Here is an 18,179-nt window from a genome sequence, read left to right as displayed (position 1 = left end):
CAATATGAAATGTTTCGAAAAAATAATAAAGTGGACCTAATTTATGTGAAAACAGAAAATTCTCCAATTTCCTTCAAGACTTGACTCTCTCGTGCTGATGATTATCAGGTACCACCTCCTCTTCATCTCTCTCTTCCTCTTCAGGCGGCGCCACCGCCGCCGTGGCAACCTGGCCGGGGGAAGTGTGTTCCACCAGGATACGCGACGGCGGAGGAGGAGGAGGGTCAACACGGCCGTCGATGCAAGCCCCGCATTTACTCTCGACCCATCCTTCGAAGTCGTTAATCCCACGGCCCATTATCCTCCGACCCGAACACAGCCTACCGATCATCACAGCCACGGAACCCAGTATTGTTATCACCGCTAGAACTCCGATAACGGGTCCAACCGACCCGTGACCCGAACGGGCCGTGTACGCAGCTGCCTGAAATGGCGGAGCCGGCTGCTGTTGTGAATACGGGTCTAACAATGGCGGACTACTGAAACCAGACATTATTTCCAAGAAAATATGCTTGGAACCGAGGTTTAAGCAATGAAAAGTGGATTTGTATCAGGAATATTCTTGAATCTTGATGAGATGTTAGGAAAGAAAATGAAAGGTTATAAAAAGTTCCAGTAATCTGCGTTTGATAAAGTATTTAGCTGAAATTATATGTGCCAAATTTTTGAATAATTCGGAAATAAAAAGTGGAGTAATAAGCAAGGTAGGAGGAGTAAAAGTTGTGGATCGAGCCAGTGTGAAAATACAAGAAGAGGGTTAGAAAATTTTTGGAAAGCAAGTGAATTATAATGATTAAAGAAGTCTAGAATATATATTTATTTGTCAGATTTTGTAGTTTAAATTTTCAAAATTGATGCAGAAAATAGGGTAAAAAAAATCATTTTATAACGAGGCCATTGGTCATACTCTTTCAGACAAGGAGGATTCTGAATTTTTAGTTGAGTTGATCTTTGTCTTTAAGCTTCACTATTCCAATATTCTTTGGCAATAGATAATCAAATCAGAAAAAAATTATATTTTCTGTTGAAATTAAAATATAATTAAGATTTCTTCGAGATGTTGACGATTTAACATTGCAAAACTTGAGGTTGGGGGGGGGGGGGGGGGGGGGGTGGTTAACTTTATTTAAACCAAGAATTGCATGTGGTGATAGGCTCCATTAAATTAATGAAATAGTGAAAATGAAGAAAAATGTCAAGACATGAAAAACAAAGGTGTCAGATTATTTAAACAGCGGAAAGAGTAAGAGAATCCCAGTCTTAAATCAAAAAGAGAATATTTGCATTGGTAATAGTGATACTCACAATTTCACTACATATGATATGATCCTTCATTGATAATAATAATAATAATAAATCATTAATAATAATAATAATAATAATAATAATATGATCCACCATTTAGAGCATAAGATTTTGAAAATTTTATAAAATTATAATGCCTTTTTATTTAATGATCATAGGTACATACAGACTAATTACTTCCGATGGTTACACTCGATCGTACTCTTGAATTTATACTTTTGCATGTGGTACATTTTTTTATTTTTAAAAAATTTATATATATATATATATATATATATATATATATATATATATATTCATTCTCAAGTACTTGATGTAATTTTTTTTTATGAGGAAAAGGACAGGATTCTCAATTTATAGTACAAGGGTTTAGTCAAAATCAAATAAAATTCCAGCAGCTTTTCATGTTATTTTATTATTCATCTTTTGAATCCAAGCTCTAAATTGTCTGTTATCTGTTGAATTCTTGTGATTTTCTCGGTCTAAGTCTCATTATATATATATATATATATATATATATATATATATATATATATATAATAAAATAATAACTATCGAGTCTTTCATGCTCCTGGGCACTTGAAAGCTTAAATTTATTTTACTCTTTAGTCAATTTGTTTCCCAACATGGTCAGTGTACGGAATACTTGGGTATTCGAGGCTAGCAAATCTCGATAATATTTCTTATTATTTCATATATTATATGGTTTTAAAAGTATATGATATTTAGTCCTAATGATTACAAATGTCTTTTAATTAACTAGTTTAAGCTTACTTTTGGAGATTTGTAGAGGAATAGAGGTGTTAAATTAGTGATCTCAGTGAGGCTTCAATAGATTTAAGACCTCGACTCATATATGATGTTCCTTCTATATTATAAATAAGTTATTATAACTAATTAATTAGATATATACAAGTTTGTTTCTTTGGTTTGGAAATGGGTTTATTATAATTGGGTTTCGAGCCTGAGACGACAACTTAAGAGAATTAACTGACTAGTAAATTTTTGTGAGACGATGTTACGGATCTTTATTCGTGAGACGAGTTAGCCATACTCATATTTATAATAATAAGTGCTAATGAAAAACCAAAAAAAGTAATTAGGTACCTTTCAATATTCTCTACTCCAAATAACAACCAACAAATAATTGTGTGGAAACATTATATCTTTTCTTGGACAATTATATTGTATATACACTCGTTCAACTTGAATGGACAGGGATACTAAGTGGCTTTCCCCTCCCCATAGTGAAACCCCTTGTTCCATCCGGCATTCTTGGCCCTTTCGTGTTCTGTCTGGCAGATATTTCGCCCAAAAATGAGCAGCTCGGGATTGAACTTGTCGTGGGCAGGCTTCGCGCAGTTTGAAGTTGATTGCGAACTGGCTTAGTTTTTACTCGGTTTTTAGCCCACGTTTTCTTCGATCCGGCTGAACTTTCCTCAGCCTACACCAAGGTTTTTGAGGATTATCACTCAGTAACTTATTACATTATCGTATAAAAAAAATTCATAGTGATATATTATCTAAGTGATCATGTGTGACAAATATCAAGTTGCATGATATAGATTCTTCTTTATAACAAATAGGAATACCATTTATAGCTAGTAAGGAGTTTAGTATCAACCTCGAATGATTCTGAAACATTTGCCTGAGAGGATGAATCTTCGTCATGAGAAATCGACCCTTCGTCATGGTCTATATATCCTTCGAACTCTGATTTTCTGTTCTTCAGCACGGACTTTGGCTGCAGGATGTAGTTTAACAAAATTCATCTTCTCCAATACAAACTTGTGATTTATAAATAAAAATGGACGTTTTCCCCCCAAAAAAATAAACTTTATGAACATACCGAACGTCTCAGCATCACCCTCACACGCATGCCTTCTCTCCAGTTTCTTTCATCATTCAATTTCTCAGCCTGGTGAAAGAGGGAGATTATCATTAATAAAAAATATATATAATAAGCATCACAGTGATAAATTTGAAGGTCAAAAGGTGAGAACATACTGCTTTTTCTGCTGTTCGATGGTTCTCATACTCTACTAACGCATGGAGCTGCAAAGAAAGTAGTAAATCAGATTAGCACAATGACAAGAAAACATCTTATTCGTGGCGATTCATGTTAACGATCGATCATGGGCGGATCCAACGTGAGAAGAGACAGTGGTCTTCTCTAATGAAAAAATTATATATTACATTCAATGACTCGAGTCCACCTTTTTTTACCTTGTTGCTGATGACTAAATCGCCTTTGGAAGAACGTGAAGTATTTGGATCCTGTGGTTGGCATATTCGAATTGCTTTGATACTGCAAACATCACATGAATATGTGATTACTTTCATCCGCTAAATTGACAAGAAAAGTAGAATAAATGAGCAAGATGCACGATATTGATCTTTATAGTACCTTCCAACCACGTTAAAAATTTTCTCGATGTTCTGATGCGAGTGATCATCAGGTAGATTTTCTGCTATAACCGTGCGTAACTGCATGATAAGATAATGATCAAACTAACACCTATTTGTAGGAAAACCTCGCGTCGCTACTTTTAAACATTCATCACTTATTGTACAACAAAAATATGTGGTTACATATGTATACCTGCAACTCCTCTTTCTCTTTCTCAGTAAAGGGATGTTTTCGTTTCACCTTCTTACCATCATGGCTTACAATCTAGTTACCAAACAACACGGTTATGCTGCTATATATGTATGTATATATATAACAACAATGTGTTATTACATATTATGATTAGAAGACTAACCAGTTTCGAAGAGGACCGTAGAGCTTCTGCCATGATTTGGTGGATGACATTCAAGGATTTGAGTTTCTTTGTGGATGAAATGATGTTCATTGGAACTGTTGGAAGACGCAAAACATTTATTTATCAGACGATTAACACGTTGAAACTCAAACAACGTCGTAAACCCGTCGAACATAATACAAAATAAATCCTCACCGAAGCCTTCGGGATCTTTATTGACATGTTTCACAAAGGATTCATTGGCTAGCAAGCTCATATCGCTAAATTGATATTCCACCTGATATAATACAACATATATTGTCACTTTTATGGTGTAAATATTTTTATTCTGAAGCATTCTTATCTGAGGATAATGAAGTATTCTTACTTTGTGAGTAAATGTATAAAGATTAATTCTTGATTCTTAACAACTATCCTACCCAAAAAAACATGTAATTCTCAATCCGGCATATTATATATTTCATTTCAATTCACGAGATATCAGAATTTTTAAATGACATAAAAGAGAAGAAAAATAAAACAAGAAGTATACTTGTTTGATAATCTTCTGCTTAAGCTCGTCAGAAATGGGGTTTTCCTTTTCACGGTGTCGGGGCAGAGCTCCAGCGGCGGGTGCCGCCTTCACATTGGGCTTCTGATCTGAAACCATAGGCATATTACAGGCTTCTTGACCCGCAGCAACGTAAACCCAACTCCCACCACTATTCCCATCAATATATGGCAAACAAGGGATGTAATACCCCATCATGGACACCTCCGGCGCCTGAGACCTCGGCACGAACTCCGGCGCCGCCGCGTTGAATCTGAACGTGCCGCCACTGATCATTCCCTCCACCTTCTTCTCATCCTCATACGCATCATCAAAAACTTTGAGATCGTCCCCAATATCAATACCTTTCTTCATCACCAGCTGTGCCATTCTTCTTTATTCTCCTTTTTATTTTAAAGAAAACAAAAGGGTTGTGAAATGATTCCTTGAATCAGTTTTCGGATCATTGAATATGACGAATTGTTTGCAGTGGTGGGATTATTAAAGCAATGCTTCGAGCGGGTGGCTTGCGTGTATTGATTTTCACCATTGTTTGGCAGTGAAGAAATGAAGAGAAATTGTTGTTTTCTCCTGAATTTTAGTGAGTGAGTGATTGAATTCAACGGGAAGAATGAAGATTGTTTAATGGCTTATTTCCCTCTTACATATCGACGGTATTCGTGGGTTTGACCAAATATGTTTCGGAGAATACTAGGTTACACACGTGGCAGTTGTCTTCTAGAGGTAATATTTGAGGTGGGCCTTTTGGGCCTTGTTCATTAAAATATTGAATTGGGCTTCAGCCTTTTGCATAATTAAGCCCATGATTTTAAGAAAATGGTCTCGGAGGTTTTGGCAATGGAAAAAAAATCTCGATTTGTTTCCGACTTAAAATAATACCACATTTTGTAGTTTGATTATGTGATCCATTATAGTTGATATCGAGATGGATATGTGACTTATAGACTATATTGGAAGTGACATTTAATCAAATCTGACTAAAATTATTTGGTACAATATATATTACATTTAGAGCAATAAAAACATAGTAGTAAAGACAAAGTTATTGTTCGATCCAACCGACCTACATTCACGATTTCACTCTCATCTATCGAGCTAATCCACTAAAATATAAGCAATTACAATAATACAAGAACTTATTCGAATAAAAGACTACATCATTTTCTAATGACGCTTATGCGATGAACACATTCAATAGATTTCAATTAGCAAGCACCACTCGTATTCAATATCCACCAACTCGAACTTCTTTCGAAATTGCGGATTGTTTTCTCTCGATAACATCATCTTCTTATTACGAAGAATGAAGCATAAGTCTTTGAGTGCATGTACCACCATCAAGTTGGAATCTCAAAATAATAATTAATAAGGTGAGACTGGTTGAACTTTGTCGCACGACTTGTCGAGATAATAACGGACAATAGTAGTTTTGCTTCACATAATTCTCTAGGAAAGATTTGACAATAAAAGCTCACGGTATCCCTCGACCACATATGGTCATGCTATGCAATCTTCAAAATTAAATAAATGAAAACTTCGATACATAGAGCATTTCATCGTGCCCTAGATAGGCGCATTCTTTTCAAATTTTACATCAAATTTTCAAGATAATGTCATCTAATTTCTTCGTCATATCTCAAAACATATTCAAACAAACATTTGCAATATTACGGATAACATTTACTTAAATATCAAATAAAAATTAGAAAGCTTTGTTTTATCCCATTAAATCCGTGGTTCTATAATCACAATATATAATTTTAAAAAGAATAATTAATTTTTATTATCATGCTTTTAGGGTGGCATCCTCCTCTGCCAATAGTATGAAGCCACTTTGAAGTTTGATGTGAAATAAGGATAAGGTAGTGATTTTCAATGGAACAAGTCATTCCACCTAAACAATTATCACACATTAAATAATTATTTTGTATAGAATAGATTCCCCTAATTCACAAAATAAATAAGATATTAACAAACATCAATAAATTATTAATTTTTTTAAAAAAAAATGGCAAGAAGTCAAAAAAGAACCCTCGAGCATATTGAAAAGCTAAATTTAATTGGTATCTATTTTTATACTAAAAAACTTTCACCTAACATTTTTTGGCCATCTTTATCGATGTGGGCTCCATTCATCATATCTTGTCTTAAAGATTCTTGCTCCATTATTTTGTTTGTGAAAGGGATTGTTTGTCAAAGAATTTTGGATAAACATTAGCAAAAATCAATGACACTTATTTTAACTAAAAGATCAATTTACCTTTTGTTTATTATTAATATTTTTGACCACCGAAGGTCCAAGAAAATTATTCTTTTTCTATTCGAATAGTTTATATTCGTGGTTTAAATTTTGGTTTCAGTGAAAAGTAAAGTAATTTTCACAAATTTTTTAAATATTAATGTTAATTTAAATAAACCTTCCTAAAAAGTTAATAATATTAATCTAAGATAAGTTCAAAGAAATCTTTAGGGGCAAAAAACAAATAAAGATTCTCCAATTTGAACCATTCTTTACATTCACATTTATTCATGATTGTTTGGTTGTGGATTCCAACAATCTAGTCAATTGGATTTTTTAAAACTTTTGCCTTCCGTTGCTAAGACAAAAGACAAACAACATTGATTTATCCTTATCTCTTCAAAAGATTACATATTGACCGATTCCCACAAATTCGATTTTTATCACAATAATTAATTTAATAATAGTCTTACAGGTATAATATATATTTGGTTTACACCGCCTTATTTTCATATAATATAAGAAAAAACTTTTTGTGAAGTGACATAATATTATATTTAACAAAAACTTGTGTGAAACCGTCTCATAAATCGTATAGTATTTTGTGAAACATATATCTTATTTGAGTTATCTATGAAAAAATATTACTTAAATCGTATTGTATTTTGTGAAACATGTATCTTATTTGAGTTATCTATGAAAAAATATTACTTTTTATTGTGAATATCGGTAAGATTGACCCGTCTCACATATAAAGATTCGTGAGACCGTCTTACAAGAGACCTAATCATTATATTTTATGTCAAAATTTATATTTACCGACAGTACAAAATATTAAATCAGACCATTTAATTTAAGGAAACAACTGCCAAGGAGACTCGTAGGAAAAAAGGGGTGATGTAGTATTCAAATCTCCACTAAAGGAAGACTTAAAGCTCAGGACATCAAGAGCTGGACTTGACTAGAAGTTCCTTCTCTCGTTAAACAAAGCCGGAAAGCAAAATAAATCTAGGCCTGCAAAATTTCGTAACTGTTAAATCTTGTATATTTTATTTTTTTATTATATATGATTGACTAATGGCTCTTCCATTTGCACCTCTGTACCGGGAAAACTCGAGGTGAAAATTTTAAGGACCATCTCTCCTTAATTGAATCTGATTCTTCCAACTAAGGGACTCGAACTTTTCGTCATCTTCGTCGTCCACGCTATCGCCTCCAGTTAAAGATGTACCCCGAGAAGCTCGGGTTACCTGCATATGGTAATGGCCCTGAGGGGATCCAGACTGGGAATTTTCCAGCTTTGAGGATTCACTACTATACTGTCCTTTGGACATCCACGAACCTCCAAGAACGACAGGATTGGTGGAGGGGTGCATTGTAGAAACTTTACGAGTGTGGAGACGATATTTCTGAATCAACACAGAATCCAGTAATGTAAAAATGGGAATTTCGTTACACGAAAAGTGGAGCGATGTAAAGAAAGAAAGATCAAACGCACTTGCAAATGACTCTTCACTTCATCGTTGGATAGACCATCAACTTGCATGAGATCTCTGATTTGTTTAGGAGTCGCAGCTGCATTGCACAGGGCGAGATAGGATTAGACGAGCTTCAACAATGAACTACTACATAATTTTCATTTTCAATCAAGCATAACATAACTTATTAACCACTCTGCATCGCTATATAACTTACCAATACGATATCCAAGACTAACCAAAACAACATGTTTAATTATAATTTTGATCAAAATCAAATCAGACAAACACAAATTCTCATAACTTTATCAGGAATCCATGCCGAAGACAAACAACAATGTTCAAGTAAATATTAGAGCAAAAGATAGAAAATAACTGATCATGATGATTCACAACCTTGGGCACCTCCCAGTTGCTGCAGGGCTTCAATAAACCGGCGATGCAACTCAGATGACCAGCATCTCCTTTGCTTTCTAGCCATTTGCTGAGGCTTCTGTCGATCCCGTAAATTCGATTGATCATCAGTTGCAGAAGAGGACCCTGATCTGCTACAACTCGATTTCGAGCTAAAACCACCAGAATCAATTTCCTCGCCTGGATTCTTGATCCTAATATCAAGATGATTTAGCCCATTCAATTTATCACCCTCTTCCTTCGCCACCATCATCATGGGGAAGTTATTTTGCTCCTTAAACGGTACAAATGCCGTTCCTATTGCCATGTTTATACCATTCCGAAGTATACCATTCATCATCGGTGGATTTATTTCTTCTCGAACTCCCTAATAACCAAGAAAAACACAAAAAATGCCATAAATGCGCAACCAAGAAACCTTATTAGGCCATGTCCCAAATACAAACAGGATCTGCAAATTCCGCTGTACCTTAATTTTGTCAAGTTTTAAGGTCTGATTATTGTTGCAGGTACCAGAATTTGGATGATGATTCTGATTAGCAGAGTTGCATAACTGAAATGAGCTCATCCAGTTCATTTTATCACTGCCGTTGACGTCATTTTCTTTACTGATTTCATTTTTCTCATCTTTTCCATCGCTGGTTCCCTTCAATGGAATGAATTCTTTCAACACTGGCACCGCCTTAGATTTCTTATACTGCACTAACTCCTCCTTCACTATCACCATAGCTGCAATAGCAATCACAAACCCCAAATATCAGAAATCGATATTTATGTCATAAAACTTTTTTATAAAAAAAAAAAAGTGGAACAAAGATCAACAAATGAACATCGCAACAATCCCATTAATCTAGAATCCAAAAACAACAGAAAATAAAAATAATAATAAACTAAACCCACGTGAAAAAAGAGATTTTTTAAAAAAGTTAAACCCGGTTACCAAAACAAAAGAACGTAACCACATTCGTTTTCTGAGATCAACATCTCGATATAATGCCTACTGCAAAAAAAAACACACAGTTGAAAGATTCAATGTATAATGAAAGAAACAACTCACCCTCGTTGACGATGCGCATGCAAAGAGGTAGCTCGCGCTTAAAAACCTCGATCTTCTTAATCTCGACTTCAAGCCCATTAACGTAATCATCAAGCTTCGCTACCCTCTCAGATTGGTCATGAATCCTGGAAACCTGCGTCAGAAACTCCCGGATCGACGATGCCGATACAGCTCTGGGATCCAAGCCAAACTCCGATGCCATCAAGGAGCCCATTTCTGTTCCAGATCAATGATTTGATTGTTCTCTGGCATTAAATCCTAGGCCCGGAAATGTTTATATATAGGGCAATGATGGGGACGAGTCTGTATATACGTTGATGTATTCTACGTATTGTACAGTGTGTATTCGGGATTGTAGAGAGAGAAGAATAGAGACGTGATAGATTCTGTTAAACGACGTCGAGTTTTGACAGGGATGCGCGCGATAATATATGCTGCATTTCAACGCCAACTGGTTTAAGAGGACAAATGTACACAAATTCTCTTTTGGCCCCTTCTCTTTTAGGAAATTCTAATTTTACACTTTAATAAATTGCACATCAGCCACTTCTTAGTTTTCATCCCCACCGCCAGATAACCCAGCCAAGTGGCAGTATCATGATATAAAAAATAAAAATAACGTTCGTTTAATCCATTTTTTGCATATGCGATTCTAGAAAGCGCGAGTTTATTTATAACTTGGATGACTTACTGCATAAATACCCTGGAATTGAAGGGCACAAAGTGAAATTTTATCCAAAATAGTTGAGATTTTTCAACTCTTATTTAACCTTTTTTAAAAAAAAAACAAAAAAACTAATTGGTGAAATTAGACTTCTCGCCCTAGTTAGTTGTGTTCGGATATTTTAGTTTTAAAAAAATTTGTTCCCTTTCCTCTCAAAATTCTTGTAAATTTATCTTTGCAAATTTTGTGGTATTTTTTTTAAAAATATTTTAAAGAATAAAGAAAATTGGAAAATAACCATATCATCGTTAGATGGAAAAAGTAAAAGGAAAAAAGAGAAGAATAACAATTTTCAAAGTTTAAAAAGTCTTTAGGATGCAAATCTTATAAAGTCCTTGAACACCAGAAGGATTTTTTTGAGCGGATATACATATGAACAAAAGCATTTAGTGTTTCGAAAAGAACTCTTAGTACGAAAATTTCATGTTAACATCAAAAGTTAAAACCAAATACAACCAAATTATTTTCCCATCTTTATTCTTCTTTGAGTAGTAAAGAAATTCGGGAAAGAATTAGGTCACAAAAACTTGTGTGAGACGGTCTCATGGATCGTATTTTGTGAGACAGATCTCTTATTTGAGTCATCCATGAAAAAGTATTACTTTTTATGCTAAGTGTATTACTTTTTATTGTGAATATCGGTAGGGTTGACCCGTCTCACAGATATAGATTCGTGAGACCGTCTCACTCGAAACCTACTCTAGGTCATACACACACACACACAAACTCCTATGAAACAATCTCACCAGTCAATTTTGTAAGACTGATATTCTATCTGGGTCACCACGAAAAAATATTTCTTTTTACGTCAAAAACATTAATTTTTTATTATAAACATGAACGATTGAGTTGTTTTACGAATAAAGATGTGTGAAATCGCTCACAATAAACCTCTTTATTTCTATCAAATCATGTTGCTTATGAATTACATTTTTTACATGGTGAGGATGGGTTTTTTGTTTGTTTTTTTTTTTTTTAAAAAAAGGTTGTAAGTGTGAAATAATAGTTTCGATATACTCAAGTGGCATAGTCAATTCAAATAAAAGACTTCGATCGTCCCACTATATCATATCATATTACCAAAAAAAGTTGAAAGAACTAGCAAAACGGGGAAAAAATCAAAAGGGAGTGAAATAAATATTTTATAATTTAAACTACTATTTTGATATCTAGATATGCTAGCAAGTTTTAACAAGGGGAAAAGTGTTTTGTTTTTCCCCCAAATTAAGATAATCATCCCATTAAACTACTAATCTTAATATCCGTACTAAACTAAAAAAATCAAATTTGTACTCGTCAAAATCCATACAAAATGTAAGATTTTTGCATTGTTTTTCATTTTCAAATGCCAATAAAATAATAATAAAACTTACAACATACTAAAAGAAATATAAATTAATGATTTTAGCACTTGTTGTTTAAATATTTCATTGGTAAAACTCCCATTGTAAATAAATCCCATCCTATAAAGAAAAAGGACAAAATAAATAATTCAGAATCTTTTCAGGACATAGCCATAAACTTTCCCCCAACAAGGTTCATTGAATGGAATCCACATGATTCCTTGATTTTAAATATACACAACTGGATCCAAATAAATGAATAATTGATCGAGATAAGAAACAAATCAGTCGATTGTTCTCTAATTTTTTTTTAAAAAAACAAGATTTTGTCTTCGATTTCACCAATATTAACATTATACAAAAACAGAAATATAATTGTGGGAGTAATCTCTTGTGAGACGGTCTCAAGAAGGGTCGTCACCTGTGTCACGAAACGAGACTAGAGGTATCGCGAGATTCCCAGTAAAAGATCCTCCAGCACTCGAGTTAGCAAACACCCCAAGATATGTACTCTCAAAAGCTAGAAGCTTTTTGGAGCATATAATGAGATAATGTCTCGAAAATCCCTTTGAAAATGGAGAGATAGCTCCTATTTATAAGCTTCCTTGATGGGCCATGGGCTCTAACTATTTTGGGCTCTCTATTGGGCCTATTCACCAATTAATGGTCCAATCCAATCTCTAGAACACTAATAACCCAACTGATAAAAATAAACCCCTCTCCAGACTAATACCCATCAATATTCTTAACATAAAAAATAATGTTTTTCATTAATGATCTAAATAAAATATATGTCTCGTTTTTGTGATTCAGAAATATAATAGGAAGAGGGAGAGGACCCATACAAATCCTTATCACCGGTTCACCACAAAACCATGCGAGACAGGCCTTTTCTTTGTTTTGTTGGCCAGCCACATCTTTTGTTTCCTTATTTTCCACCTTTCCTAGTGGAATCTTTATTTATTTCTCTCCCTTTTTTTCACGGTTGCCAAGAATGCTTCGGACTGTGAAGATTATTTGGGTCATTTTAAACACCCAATATCAAATATTTATTTTTTGCGATTTATTCGACTATTAGGAACGATAATAAAAAAATTGCTAATTATATCCCAACTTTCATTGGTTACCCGATAAAAACATATCTCAAATGAAATTTTGCCTTTTATTGTCATTGCTTATGTTGATGCCGCCGGCAGGGGTGAGCAAGATTTCGATTAAATCGAATTAACCGATCGAACCGAACCAATTCGAAAATTCGGTTCGGTTATTTCGGAAATTCGATTTTCAAATTAAAAAAATTCGGTTATATCGGTTAATTTGTTTTAGTTATGAGTTTCAAAATTTGAAATCGGTTAACCGAATTAATCGATATAATAAATATTATTATTTAATAAATTTTTATTATTTATCAATTTTTATATATTTTTTAATTTTAATATATAATATATATTAATTGTGTTCAAACAAAACTTTTACATTTGTGATGTGTGTGAGTTTATGGTATTCAAGAAAAATTATATATATAATTAAAGTTAAATCAATTTTTTAAAAAAAAACTAATCGGTTAATTCGGTAACCGACCGAATTAACCGATTTTAATTCGATTCGGTTTTCATCGGTTATGAAAAATAATTCGATCGGTTTTGACAAAATAATTCGATTCGGTTATGGATAATTCGGTTCGGTCGATAACCGAACCAACCGAATGCACACCCCTGGATGACGGGATGTTTTGCATATTATTTGAGCAAAATTTTGTCTACATTTTCCCAAAAAAAAAATAAAATTTGATTGTACATATGAAGTCGAAATGACATTTAGTTTTAACATTTTGTCAAGATTAATGTATTATTTCAAAAGAATCTTTTAGTAAATGACAATGTTTTTCAAAATACTTAACATAGCTGCTCCAAGATGACCATTTCTACTATTTGAATTCTTGACCAATAAATTAGTTGAGTTGTAATTTATACTCTAGTATTCGCTCATATAAAATCTATTTTTTTTTATAATAATTTTTGTTTGAAAAGCACGTGTATTTTTTTAATATGACTTATTTAAATAAATAAATAAATATACTTTTTCATTTTAATTAATATATAAAGAAACATGATAAGAGTGAATAATGAAACAGAAGAAAAAGAAAACGCGTGTTGGACCATTCTATGGTAGCGTGTCGCCACATGCTTTCTCATATGAGAATCCCAAATATTAGTGGGCCCACTCTCTCAGATTCTACGTTTGGCAAAGAGCTTAAAAATGACAAAACAAAATTGATAAAAATCAGTGTGAGACGATCTTACATGTCATATTTTATGAGATATATATTATTTGATTTATTCATGAAAAAATATTACTTTTTATGCTAAGAGTATTGCTTTTTACTGTGAATATCGATAAGATTGACATGTTTCATAGATAAAGATTCGTGAAATCAGTCTCACAAAAGACATAATTAACAAAATTTTCTCTTATTATATTATATATGTTATTAAAGAATATCCGATAATATCACTTGAGATTTTCAATCAATAGCACGATTCAATTATTTGTTAAATTTACAAAGTATCTTAATGTTTTATTTCCAACTTTACCCTTTTTAATTATTATAGTTTTGTATGTTGAAATTTAATTAATTTATGTTTGAAAACCCCTATATTAACTATTAAGCCCTTCTATATTGTTTTGTGGCTTTAATCAAGATGTACAATTTGTTCATTAGGTCACATTTAGACATATATATTTTTTTAAAATAAGGTTAATCTCATACACTATTTTACGTGAAATCTTGAAATTGTTAAAATTTCATATGAAAAAAAATCTATTAACTCTATTGTTTTCAAATATTAAGCACAAACATCGTCGTGTTTTAAAATGTTGAGCACAATTACGGACTTAGCCATCCTAAATTTGTGCGGCTTTCGCTACTTGATTCCACCCCATGCGATTTGCTAGCAAAGCAGCCTATTAGTAGTGTTTGCATGTAGTGACTTACAGTAAGAATGTTGAAAAGAATTTTGAAGAAGAAAGTGGTGTTATTTGAAATTTTTTGGCTTACAAATGAGAACTCAACCCTATTTATACCATTGACTCCAAAAAATGACGACTACTGATTTATTTGATGTAATAGTGAAAATCAATTCTCCAAAATTTATTACGATCAACACAAGTCTAGATACTTTTATCTATATTATCCTATATAATTCTTATGTATACAAGCGAATTTAGGTACTTAAGTTTGAAGGTCATGTGTTCAAGTGGTTGGGAAGGTGAAAGAAATCAATTTCTATGGGTGAGATATTTTATGAGTGACAGTGCATGAGCATGAGCTACGGCTCATGTTGGATCATACTAACGACTTACGACTAGTATTGATATATTTTATGAGTGACAGTGCATGAGCATGAACTACGGCTTTGTTAATTGTCCCACATCGGTTGGTTAAATAACCTAGGAGTTGTATATATTGGGCTTAGACAATCCTCCCCCCTTGAACTAGTTTTTGGGGTTGAGTTAGGTCCAAATTCTAAGGGGGGAGGATTGTCCAAGCCAATATATACAACTCCCAGGTTATCTATCCAACCGATGTTGGACAATTAACACACCCCTCTCACGCTCAGGAATGAACATCTGGAGCGTGGAGTTTACAAATGACCCAATTATGGGCAGAACGGGTGGCCTAATTATAGGCAGTCCAACACATAACGGTAGAACCCGGGCTCTGATACCATGTTAAGATTGGAACTTGGACTTAACTCAACCCCAAAAGCTAGCTCAAGGGGGGAGGATTGTCCAAGCTCATATATACAACTCCCAAGTTATTTAACCAACCGATGTGAGACAATTAACAGACTTCATGTATATAATTCTAAATATTATCGAGCCTCTGTACGTTGAAAATTCTGGAACATACATGAAGGTGCTGATTCATGACATTTTCTCCCACCTATCGGCTAACGCCTAGTCGCCTCAAATTGTAGGAGTAGACCTTGGAAATGCCACAAATCTTATTTGGCTTCCCATGTTGCTCCAGTCTCGTGAAATCCCTTTGAGTTGATCAAATATTGGGTGCTACACTCCTCCATGTCTCTCTATGCCATTGGCAAGCACATCTTCCAAATCTTTATTAAAAGATGTAGTCACCACGAGAGGTGCTCGGTGTGAATCCCCTTGACTTGTGTCTCCCTCAACCGGCTAATAAGGCTTTTGCATCCTCACATGGAAGATGGGGTGAACGTACCCGTGTTTGATAGGATCATAAGCGAAAATAAAAAACGAGTTCTCTTGTTACTATAAATAATGCTAAAATTCAGTTAACAAATAATAAATATAATAAATACACAAGAAACATTATACTACAAAAAAAAAAAAACAAAGTCAATAAATATTAGAAATAATTACATAAATAATAATTGTCTAGCTATTTTAGAGAGAAAAATATATATCAAATTTGTATAATCCAGTTTTCAAATCATTTCTTTGTCAACTAACAACATAGTAAGCTCATTTAGTCTATTTTGTGACATCATTGATCGAAAATAAGTGTTTATTAATTTGAGCTTCAATAAGATTCTTTCTAGTTATGCAACTGTTACTAGGATAATTAACAAAATCTTATAAGTAATATAAGTATTTGAGAATAAATCATTCGATTTTGCCAAACATTCTACCATCTTAAAAAATTGTTGAAGTTCTATAAATATTTGATCAAGCTAGTTAAAAGCTAACTCGTTAACTTCTCCAAACTCAATAAATACCCCAAAGTCTCTTGATATTATTTAAATTATTCAAACCGAACTTGAAGAAAAGACGAGTTTAATCAATTATAAACAAAAAATAATTAGAACACACCGTGAATCGTCGGTGTGTTGGTGAGGTCGAGATGATACGATACCTTCCCAACTCTGGCAGTGATAGAAAAGAGCCCCTCGTACTTCCGGATTAGACCCATGTGCAACAACACGAAAAGCTTTGGATTGATGTGGTAAAAACTTGATGACTACTTTGTCCCCCATGGAATACGTTTGTTGCCTCCTCCTCTTGGCATCAGCCCACTTCTTCATACGTCTTTATGCCTTCTCCGATTAGGCTTGTGCCATGTCCATGTGCTCGCCCATAGACTTGACCGTTTCCGTTGCGGTGGAACCTGGTCCTTTGCTAAAATATTGTTGTAGTGTACGGGGAACAGTCCATTCGAGCTAGTCATGGGACAACAACCTTGTTGTCTTTCTCTCTCTACAAGTTTTTCAAGCTATTTGTGTTTTCTCGTATATTTGACTAATCAAGATTCATCCTAAGGCTATATTGCTAGTACTCTCAAGGGCAAAGCCGAGGGGCAAATGTCATATGTGTACGTAGAATGGCTAAGTCCATGACAACACCGCACTCTTGTCTGTATATGTTTTCAAATATATGTACGCTCAAGATTTGAAAACATGAGAAATTAATAGTCATATTAAGTTTTTAGCAATCTCGATATTTAACAGGGAAAATGTACCAACATTTTTTTTAAATTTTAAATGTTTATTATTTTACCATTTACTAATTCCCGATGAAATCTTGGTCGATTGATTTCTTAGTATAAAACAATGCTTCTACCCATTTCTCTAACTTGTTTGAAATCTCACAATGGGGGTGTGGGAGATTCATCGTTCGCATCCGATGTTTTTTTCTATATATTAATTAGACATTCAGGAAGTGGATAACAACAAAGGACGACCAAACAGAGCCCAAAGAAACCCAAAGTAACAGGCACTCTGGATGGATGAGGCCATCATCATTTTATCCTTCTTACATGTGTCCACCAACGTGCTGTTCGCCACAAAAATAATACGAATAAAACAAACCCAAACAAAATAAAGCACATGCCATAATTTATTATTTTCTTATTCTTATATTTGCACTTTGCATACTTTTCCATCAACATTTTTAGCACTTTACATTCACTTTAGGGATGGACCCTTTTCTTGATTGTATAAGATTTATTTATTTGTAAAGGCAAAAATAGATCCACCATTGGATGTTTCACGTCAAATAATTTTTCCTTTTTCTCAAGAAAGTTCGTTCATAATTTTGTCGAAATGTTTCAATTTTTTTTACTAAGTTTCGATCCCTATAACTCATCCCAACTTGAAATTGTACAAGGCTTGAAATGAAAATTCGGACCATCACTGATCGAAACCGAGTCAAGATTATATGTTCTGCATGTTAACACAACATATTACTATTATCTCATTATTTTAAAAAAGTTTGCCAGAAATTATCTAAAAAACGAACATTCATAGATTCTCGAATGCGACTGTGT

At 33.7% G+C, this 18,179-nt stretch overlaps 2 protein-coding genes across 4 annotated transcripts; both read right to left on the bottom strand.

Annotated features, from left to right (window-relative positions):
• Positions 1–2,397: 2,397 nt before the first annotated feature.
• On the bottom strand, positions 2,398–5,251 carry LOC140840613 (la-related protein 6C-like). The gene is made up of 10 exons (XM_073207794.1): positions 4,603–5,251; positions 4,266–4,347; positions 4,071–4,165; positions 3,908–3,979; positions 3,713–3,792; positions 3,532–3,613; positions 3,313–3,360; positions 3,155–3,223; positions 2,930–3,049; positions 2,398–2,749 (listed from the first exon to the last, which is right to left on the bottom strand). The coding sequence occupies exons 1-10, from the start codon at positions 4,987–4,989 to the stop codon at positions 2,507–2,509; spliced, it is 1,278 nt and encodes a 425-aa protein (XP_073063895.1). The 5' UTR covers positions 4,990–5,251; the 3' UTR covers positions 2,398–2,506.
• A 2,488-nt stretch (positions 5,252–7,739) lies between these two features.
• LOC140841869 (transcription factor HHO6-like) lies at positions 7,740–10,216 on the bottom strand. Of its 3 annotated transcripts, XM_073209585.1 has the most exons (6): positions 9,809–10,216; positions 9,221–9,480; positions 8,734–9,118; positions 8,358–8,434; positions 7,956–8,268; positions 7,740–7,873 (listed from the first exon to the last, which is right to left on the bottom strand). In XM_073209585.1, exons 1-5 carry the CDS (start codon positions 10,020–10,022, stop codon positions 7,987–7,989), a joined length of 1,218 nt encoding a protein of 405 aa, XP_073065686.1. In that variant the 5' UTR covers positions 10,023–10,216; the 3' UTR covers positions 7,740–7,873; positions 7,956–7,986. The 3 variants fall into 3 exon arrangements, with proteins under 3 accessions (XP_073065686.1, XP_073065685.1, XP_073065687.1); XM_073209584.1 differs by having other exon boundaries at positions 7,804–8,268; XM_073209586.1 differs by lacking the exon at positions 9,809–10,216 and adding an exon at positions 9,711–9,769 and having other exon boundaries at positions 7,804–8,268.
• Between the last annotated feature and the right edge of the window lie 7,963 nt (positions 10,217–18,179).

Source organism: Primulina eburnea, chromosome 9 (genome assembly GCF_022965805.1).
Source record: "Primulina eburnea isolate SZY01 chromosome 9, ASM2296580v1, whole genome shotgun sequence".
NCBI lineage: Eukaryota > Viridiplantae > Streptophyta > Magnoliopsida > Lamiales > Gesneriaceae > Primulina > Primulina eburnea.
Note: the sequence above shows the minus strand (reverse complement) of the source record. Positions and strands in the feature narration are given on the sequence as shown.